Source organism: Pholcus phalangioides, unplaced genomic scaffold (assembly GCF_987345545.1).
Source record: "Pholcus phalangioides strain wild (caught in Gottingen) unplaced genomic scaffold, Ppha-v1.0 ptg000001l_1, whole genome shotgun sequence".
Taxonomy (NCBI): domain Eukaryota; kingdom Metazoa; phylum Arthropoda; class Arachnida; order Araneae; family Pholcidae; genus Pholcus; species Pholcus phalangioides.
Window position 1 is genome coordinate 7,661,861 of NW_028301594.1, and position 10,145 is coordinate 7,672,005.

The 10,145-nt window shown below is 37.0% G+C and overlaps 1 protein-coding gene across 1 annotated transcript; it reads left to right on the forward strand.

The window, feature by feature from the left end:
* The first annotated feature begins 46 nt into the window (after positions 1 to 46).
* On the forward strand, positions 47 to 5,033 carry emei (transmembrane protein 161-like emei). The gene has a single exon (XM_089247567.1). It carries the CDS (start codon positions 267 to 269, stop codon positions 1,734 to 1,736), a length of 1,470 nt encoding a protein of 489 aa, XP_089103693.1. The 5' UTR covers positions 47 to 266; the 3' UTR covers positions 1,737 to 5,033.
* Positions 5,034 to 10,145: the final 5,112 nt, after the last annotated feature.

The window sequence follows — 10,145 nt, forward strand, 5'->3', positions numbered from 1 at the left end:
CAGCATCTAAGCCCATGATTTTAAAAGATGTATAATTGATAAGAAGACTTGTGCATAAACAAAACAATAACAACAACAAAAAAAAAAAACTTAAAAGACCCCAAAGGATAAAAAAAGAAAACTCGGTAACGAAAAATCTATTTTAAAACTCAAGAGAAAGACTCGTGATCGTTCATTGCCTTTCTTTGGGTAACTATAGGTTATAATTCCCCGTCCACGTTGTACTCGACACCATCGGTAGTTCCCGATTAGATAGGTGTCTAATCATGGCTGTTTTCGGTGTCCAATTGATCATCACGATGGTGATGGCTAGCGTTTTACAAAAAATATCCACAAACTTCTCTTTCGCGAGGTGGATCCTGTCGAATAGGCTGATCCGTTACTTGCATCCAACGGATGATGAACTCAAGTCTCTCGCCGGGATCCAGCGCAGTCATGGAGGCAAAGGCAAGAGAGGTAAAGGCCAGAACAAGAAAGACGAAGCCGGTGACTCCGAGTTCATGGTACCTAAGAACTTGGAATTGCAATTGGACTCTTCTCTCGTGAAACCCCTGGATATGGTACCGCTCCACTTCTACTCGGAGTACCAATGGTTGTTGGACTTCTCGCTCTGCGCTTCGATTGTCTATGCTATGACTGAACTGTATTATTTCTTCATACCCGTGAAGGATGAAGTTAATTTGAGTATAATATGGTGTGTCTTGGTTTGGGCATTCTCTGCCAAGATACTATTATCTTTGACTGCGTTGTATTTCAGGGGCGAGGAAGCAATTGGCGAGAGATCATTGTGCCTCACCTCTGGGTTCTTGTTTTTTTTCCTGGCCATGGTTGTTCTGATAACGGATGAAAATACTTTGGAATTTGGACTGGAACCAGCTTATGCGAGCTTCAATGCGAGTGCTCACAATTTCTTACAAACGCAGGGATTGACCTCTAGTGGACCGGCTTCGCAGCTGATTTTCAAACTGTCCCTCGCATTGTGGTGCGGATTCATTGGATCGTTCTTCACTTTTCCGGGTCTTCGATTCGCAAAGATGTATAAAGATTCTTTGAAATATTGCAATGAAAGGCCATTACTTAAAACTATTCTTCATTTGAGTTTTATTTCCCCAATGTTCTTCGTGCTGATGTGGGTCAAACCAGTGAGTAGAGATTATTTCACTCTCAAAACCTGGCCTGGAATGCAAGGGGTTTTGATGTCCCCTGATGTTTTTGAGTCATCACGACTTGTGCTGATGCTCATGATAATTGTTGTCAGGTTGTTGTTAATGCCTCATTATTTGCAGTCTTACTTAAACATTGCGCCGGAGAAGTTGAACATGTTGCGCAAAGAAGCTGGAAGAATAAGCAACGTGGAGCTACAGCGGATGATAGCGAGAGTTTTTTATTATCTTTGTGTTGTGGCTCTTCAGTACTTGACGCCAATAATGTTGTGCCTTTTCACTACTCTTATGTTTAAAACGTTAGGTGAATACACGTGGAGTAGTTTCTTCTGGGTTCCTCCCATTGCAAATTCTACCAATATCTCTGCTTTGATTCCACCACTCGCATCTTCGTCTATTAACGAAGGCATACTGGAATCCAGCAAACAATTTTCCCTGACGTTATCAAGTCTGAAGCAAGTGTTTACTCCAGAGTTGTACAGGGGAATATTTGGTTTCATGTCGTGGTGGTTATGCTTTACATGGTTCAGCACCAGTGCAATTGGACTTGTATATTATTCATATTGTATTTGAAGTTCGAATGTTATGATTTTTTGGAATGTTCTAGTTATATATTCATATTCATTTACGTGAATCTCCATGCCCTAGTCTATTATGAATGCATTTCATATCAGTTGGTTTTTCACTGTGGATACATATACAGCTGCATATTTTTATTTGATGTATGGCAAGACAACAGTAGTAATGCACATGCGTGATACTGCCAGTTGTTATACAGTGTTTTTTAGCATTGCTAATGAGGGCTGCAATTGGGGGAAAACAGGACCAGAGCGGGGTGGATGCTGTTTATTTTCACCTTTTTAACCCCTCCTGCAACCACGACGACTCAATCCAAAGGTCGAGAAGCTAGAGACCATATGCTTTATCCGTCCAAATTTCAGGCATGGCTGGCTTGATGTGTTTGGTTACATGACATATTCTGACTGGTGCCTTGGAGATGAACCCAAGGAATATATTTAATTGTAGTGGAGGGGAGATATATATATTTTCTAGATCAAACAGATAAAATCATGTGATCTCTAGCTTTATTGGCCTTATATTGATTCACTGTATCTGCAACACTATGAGGGGCAGAAAAATGTGTGCTTGCCCCAGCTGAACAAGTAGCTAGTTGTGGCCTTCCTGCTAATGGCAACCGCAATCAGCCCAGGTGGTATAAGAATCTGTGATTTGAATCCAACGTGCAAAATTAAATTATTTTTTTTTTAATTCACCTTTGCTTACATCTATAAAAATATTAGTTTTTTTCATGCATTGTGCTGAGAAAAATCAAAATGATCTTACTCTTGTTGCTGTCACTACCTGGAGGGAGGCATTTGCCTCTACTTCAACACATCATGCCATAGTACATAAATAAGGAAGAAATGGTCATGTCTCCTTTGGTGTGTATTTGGCTAGTGTGGTTTACAAAAGGGCCTGGGTTTCCAGTCTCGGGAAAAACCAGCAGCCTTTTTTTTAAAGTTTGCCTCGGCATATCAAGAAAAAAATCCTTAAAAAAAAATGTTTTCTTTCATCTTTATTTTTCTTTATAGTTTTCTTTGATAATTACATGTTATGCTGTCTACTATTTTTGAGTTTCGGCCGTTCCCACACAAGCCCGCGGAAATAATATACATGTTTAAAATATACGTGGTGTACTTAATGCTGCCATGCTTACATGTAAGCCAGGCCATTTTATAAGAAATTTAAACTTGTGGGCCACTTTGAAGAAAGGGCATCCAACAGTGTGGTGGGAGTCATAATGATTGACAAAAAAACAATAGGTCATGCCCATATGTGAACATTTTTTCTCTTTACTGATGGGTCAAAAACCCCACTAGTTCGTAAAAAAAATTGATGTAAGCTTTACACTGGATAAATGTACTGAAAAGATACAAGCCATTAGCTGTTGCACATTGAATAATATACCAAACACCATACTTTGTCTTTAACCCCTTCATTATAATTTTAAAACTTGTATGGGATATATATCTGTGAAAGACATGCAATAAGCTATTAACCAAACAGTGCGCTAAATAAATGCATGATGTATTTTGCCTTTGTAAGTTACCACAATATGTGTGACATCACTTCCGTTTTATCAGCCACCATATACAAAAAGAATGCATGGTGCCATCTACATTTCTTTTGTCTTTTTTTAAACATGATTGAATCAGGACTACAAACGTCTCTTTTGGTTTTCATCTAAAAAAAATATTTGTTTTACTCAAAGAAAAATGTTCAGTGGAGAATATGAAGATTCTCTTATACCGAAACCTATTATTAGAATATTCTATGAATATTTCACAATGACTTTCAATGCATACTTTTGAATCAATGTCCAGTTATTGGAAATTAGTTTGTGCTTGTGAAAGAGAAATAATTATAATACTCTCGATTCAGAATGGCTGATTTATGCTTGAACGATGTATTAAAATGAGATCTCTGATCATAAAATAATTGATACAGTAGAACCTCATTACAGGAGTCTTAATAAAATCTGAGGTAAGCGGGACTGAGACCACCTCGGATTAATGAAAACTCAGATTTTTTTCAAGTGGGTGTAGGAGGAACTGTTTTGTCTTTAATTCATTACACCACTCAGACCTATATAAATTTACAACAAAGGGGCCAATGGAAAGTTCTGACCTGAAAAGCTGCAACCCTGTCTAGGAATCATGACTCCAATTAAGACCCCCCCCCCCCCCTCAAGAATGAAATTATTAATCTTCCGCAAGAAGAATGAGACAAAATGAAAGAAAACTTGTTATTGGTAGAAAATAAAGAGGCTTTAGAAAAGGAATTTTGAATAATCCCAGCACCTCGTATTATCTGAAGTTTTGAGACAACAATGGATATCACTAAATAACCTACAGTTAAAAAAATTTAATAATAATAAAGGGGCTTATCAGAGGCGGATTAACCATTATATATATATAAACTGTTTTTTAAAATTTTCCTGATCCACATTTGAAGTTGTAAAATATTTTCAAGATTTTTTTTCCCATTGCGAGCTGAGAACTGCTCCCCCAAGAAAATTTACTATGCCCATCACTTTTATTTCCCTCGCTACAAGAATGTGTCTTTCTTTTTTTTTGGGAAAAAAAATCTTTTTGTAGGGCATATATACTAAGTGCATATTTCTCTCTCCTCTTATCTAACCTTGAACAAGAGGTTACTCCATCTACTGGCAGTTGATTGAGTGGAGGGGGAGGGAGGGATGGAAAACATGTTTTACAGTAAAAACAACTTCAACGCGATTTTAGAACACAAGATACTTTGGGGTGGCTGAAATAAAGTAGATCAAGTTTGGCGAGATATCTCACAATTGCCGCTGAAAGGGTTGAAGTCGATTGAGGTTCCGGACACAGAAGAAAATATTGGGGCCCTTACATCGGGGGAAAAACGTAAAAGTTGAGGCTTTGTAGGACCCATCAGAAGTCAGGGCCCAGGAGGATGCGCCTGCCATTAAATCCGCCTCTGGTGCTGATTGCTTATTTTTATCTAACGAGTTAAACATTTCCAAGAAAGTGATTGTGTTGATCAATTATTGTGTAGTTTTGTGTGAACATGAACTAACTAACTTACTATTATATATTCATTGATGTACATCTTGTTGCATTATACCCATATAAGAATTCCATTAAAACATACAGCCCTATTAGTTTGTTATAATGAGGTTGTACTGTATTTGCGTTATTGTAAATTGGAGCTACTCCATACCTTTAAAAAACAACAAATTTAGTCATGAAAAACTTGCTTCCTTTAGTTGTAGGCTATAATAGAAAATACTTGTTTAAAAAATTTAATAAAAATTTTTTTGTTTATTGATTTCTGATATCATTCACTCTATAAAATGCATGTTTCGAACATATCTAAGGTTTTGTAACAAACTGTGGATTTTGAATAAGTGGGAAAAATGGTTCAATTAGGCTGGGATTACACTATGAAAGTTTGATAAAAGATCTTTTTACAAAATGTAAAAATAACCAATAAGCCCATTGGTTACATTTGCTCGAATGTAACTGTAATGCTTATTAGTTACATTTTTCAAGTTTTATAAAAGAACTTTTATCAAACTTATATAGTGTAATCCCAGCTTTTAACAAAGAATCTGTTAGACCACTCATTCTTTTAATTTGCCACCCTGGACCTACTAATTTGCCCACTTAGCTCCCTCACTCTCTAGGTCACTCACATGCTTGCAAATGTAATCAATAAGCCTATTGGTTAAATTTGCTTGAATGTAACTATAATGCTTATTAGTTGCATTTGAACCCTTCATTTGTTTCAAACCCTTTTGGCCTCACACTGACCTGGTCCCTAGCTTTTTAATAGAGGTGTTGGAAGTGGTTAGACTAGGGCTGGACAAACCCCAAGTTGCAAGGCAACTAAAAAATTAGTATTGGCGTCTAAAATTTTCTATGCGCCATTACTAAATTGGAATCTGAAGACAATACAAATTTTTGGAATTTATATCAGCCTATCTATCGATTGCAAAGACAGTAACTATGCTCTGGAAAAATAAAATAAGAAAATTTACTATTTTTGACTTGTTTTTTGTGGAAAATACATGTTTGACACCTAAAAAATTGTTGTGGTGCCTAGATCTTCTTTACAATTTGTCAAACCCTAGGACTTGCTCGACTTAGGAAACCTTGATTTTTGAATTAATTTTGGGGGTGATCTGATTTGTGATACAAATTACTATGGGTGCTTGAGCACTCACAGCACCACAAGCTTCAACACCACTGCTCTCTGAGTCACTCTTTTGATCACTCTCACATGCTTGGAAATTCTCTAGGTCACTCACTGACCTTATCCCTAACTCTCTAGGTTATTCACATGCCTGCAAACTCTTTAGGATACTCTTTTGTTTGCTCACTGACCCGGTCCCTTGCTCTTTAGATTGCTCTTTTGGTCACTTGCTTCCACATGTTCTTAGGTCCTATAGGCCAGTCTTTTGGTTGCTTACACGTAGCTAATTCTCTAAATCACATTTTTATCACTCATGAACTTTTGGTCACTCACTGTCGTAATCCCTTGCTTTCTAGATATTGGCAGATTTGTGGTTTTACGGCCTGTGGGCTGTACAAATTTTGTGATCCTCTCGTTCTATTAGTTGATGACGCATTTCTCAAATTTTCCGGCCCTCAGAATTTACTGTCCTTTGTTGATATGCCTCTGTTGTTAACCTCTTTCCAACATAACACTCAGCTCCAGCAGCATATGCAGGATCCACCTATGGGACAGGGGGTCCAGAAGGAATTTCTTCCAGAGAAATATTGAGTTGCCACTTACAAAAAGCATGTAAATTAACAGAAATTGGTTAAAATAGCATATAAAAGGTATTTTCTTTCAATATTTAAATTTTTTACATGCCTATTTAAAAAAATAATAATTTCTTAGCGGGGCAAGAGTCCCCTACTCCCCCTTCATAGGCCTCTTCTCAGCTCAACATCATCTTGACCAAATTTTAATTGATTTACAATAGGCCTTGACATATCCCACGTGCCAAGTTTCCATGAAAACCAAAAAATTTGAATTGGTGCTCATAATTCTTAATGCATGATAGCTAAACTGGAGTGCCACAGTGGTGTTCGGCTGAAGTTGGCGTTCATTCAGCTAAACTGGAGTCTGAGGACTGCAGAAAATTTTTAAAATTTATGTCAGCATGTCTACTAACATATAAGGCTTTAATAATAATGTGATCTTCACGTATTCCCAAGGGATCAGCATGATCAATCCAGGGAATTTGTTATGTTAAGATTAGTAGACATCCATGTCCGAACATCCATGCCCTGAAGTATAGATGGCAGCACGATGTTATAACATCAATTTTTAAAAGTCTTGACAGACAGAATATGAATTCTTTGTTAAACCATTCCATGTTAGAGCCATGATTCAGTTTTAAAACTGTTTACAAAGTCATCCTGTGAGCCTTTGTGAAGTAGTAATGCACTCATATTTCTGAGGCATGACTCATTTAGGAAGACATTTCATCTTTCGTTAATTTTATTTACGGGATTTGAACCCAGACCTACACAGTGAGAAGCTAGTTCCCTAACCACTCGACTGCCAGGCGGCTATAAGGCTTTTCAGAACAGATTATTTTACACCGTTTTCGCTGAAGAAAATATGTTTGATCGTAAGAACTTTGAACTAAGAAAGTTCCTAAGAACTTTAACTGAGTTTATTTATTTAATCACTTTATTTATTTTTATTTTTTGTTTTGTCTAACCCCTGATTTACACATTTAACCCCTTCACATACAGACTTTTGGTAACAAATTTGGGTGATCTGTATTTGAAGTATTGGCAATAAATCTTAAAAACTGGTTTCCTTGCTTAACTTTTCATGTTAAAAATAGAAGTGGAAAAAATATGAGTGCAGTATAGGTGTCCCTTTTGAATAAATATTTGCATACAGCTCCACAATAAAGGGAAAAAAATGCTGAGGTGAACAGTGCAGGAAAAAAAAAAACTTCCGTTCATAGAGTTACAATGAAGCTTTGTGATAAGAAAAGAGGTAAAGAAAGTAGGGAGATTTGGAATGAATTTCTTCCATTTGAGCGGGGTTGAGATGTGTGGTCCCTGATCATTAAGGGATTTAATATCTTGATGGCCCACAGATTTACAGAAGAAATTGTGTGGTCTTCCAGGTTATATGTCATTAATTTTTGTAACTTATTAAGGTTTGTGCTAACATATGAAGATTTTGACATGAATAAGGCATCCTATGTTGTGACTGAAAATATGTAAAAAATAGATGACCTTAGTTCTTAAAATAATAGGGGGAAACATGGTATTGCTCTCGTTGTATTGAGGCACAATATTGTGTGTAACACGGTTCTACTGCATTGCCTTACAACAGGAATGGTGTAAATTCACATTTCAATCTAGAAAAAACATGTACAGTGAAACCTTGATATAAAGATACTCTATAATAAATATATCATTGGGGGTAGATAGTGTAAAATATTGATACTATTACACACCCTTGAAAAACCAAAACCTGGTGAGGAATTAAAAAATACATTGAAGATGATTGTGAGCAAAATATAAAAACATCGTTTTAGCAGTTTCAAAGTCTCCTTAAAAAGAAACATTATAGAAAGGTTTATTGTGATAAAGGATATCATTGTATCGAGAGGAATTTAACATTAGACTATATAGGCAATTCCAAATAAGATTTTAAAAACATCATTTTGTAGATGGATTTATCGTTGTATCAAGGTTTCTCAATGTAGTTTTTTGTTTTTTTAACACATCAACTTGCAGATGTCATTGCTTCCTAATGCTAGACCACAGATGCATCTCGTCGCAATGCAAACCTATCACCCACACACAACTGCACAGTAGTTCAAAGAAATAACATCATGAAGTAAACCCATGAGAATATTCATAACTTTCAAAATTAGTGTGTGTGTGTGTGCACCCATAGTTTCATAATTACTGTATATATATATTCATGTTAAGCTGGGTTTTTTGTTCCTATAAAAAATTTGTTCCTAAATTGGGATGGTTAGGTTTTTAGAAAGTTTTTTACACCAACCCCACGGTCTAAAGCAGAGTTGCACCAATTCTGGCCCACAAAGTGGGTTTTCCCTGGGCCATGAAAACAAAGCCATCTTTGCAGCATCATGCGAGCCTCCAGGTCAAGCAATGCTCTGAGATCCTCTACAAGGTGGATGCAGCTGATGCTATAATTGTTATGCCAAATTATATATGGCCTTTCATGTATCGATAGCCTCCCCTCACTGGGTAGGCCTAGATGAGCCCATGCATTGAAATGACCCTGGATGAAAAACGTTTTCAAAAATGTTATCAATCCATACCTCATGATAAATATATCAGTGTATGGTCTACTAACAGTAGCATATCCGGCCAGCAGACTAGAATATTGTGCACTCATACATTCTTGCCCACAGGGTAGCCAGGGCCGTCTTAAGAACATCATGGGCCCCTGGGCCAAGTGGCTTTTCTGAGGCCCTACCAGGTCAATGATAGAAAATTTCAACTAAATCTCATTTTTGTGAGGCTTCCAAATGGTCCCATGCGTTATGACGGCCAATGATACAATAGGAAAAAATATTACAGCTGTCTTGCAAAGTCTTAGAAATAGAATTTTTTCCCCCATAAAATGTGTTTTAATTTTATGGAGCTAGTTTATACACTGGTTTTAATTTTTTTTGCCATATTGATGGTCTCAAGAGATTGGGGGGGGGGTCGGCTTATACACAAGTATATATGGTTGTTTTCTTTGAACCATAGTAGAACCTTGATTATCCGACCCTCGTGTTTCAGAGAGCTCAGTTAACTGATGTCGCCGCTGTGGTAGTCGAGTGGTCATAATGACAGACTCACATTGCGAGTTCCCGGGTTCAAACCCAACTGTTGCCAGTGGTGGTTGGCTCAAGTTGGTTTTCTGTGTTCCCCAACTTTGAGACGCAGATGTAAGCTGACTGTTTCCTTTGAAAAATCTCGCAACAGACCTACAAACGGTACAAATATAGTTCAATAATTACACTTCATTTCTGAAATATCAGATGGCAGCACTGAAAAAAATCAGACACAAAACTAGATACGCACTCAGACTCTCAGGTAGACATGCTTACATTTCTGGCACAACTCACAATGTAGTAAATTGCCCCTAGATGGCGATAGACCTGAGTTGTGCTCTGTTTGAAAGAAAGTAAGTTAACTGATGTCATTTTTCTCTGTGAGTTTTTCCTTAGTGATGATGAAATTATCATACTGGAGTCCAAAATTCTTTTACAGATGTAAATGAAGCTTTCAATGAAGACTTTGCTATTGCAAAAACTGATAACACTTTGAGTGTTTCTTCAATGGTATTGTTTGGGTGGAGTGATAGGAAAATTGAGATGCATAATAAACAACTCGGTATACTTGCAAAGTGAAAAACTACTGAATTATCTATATG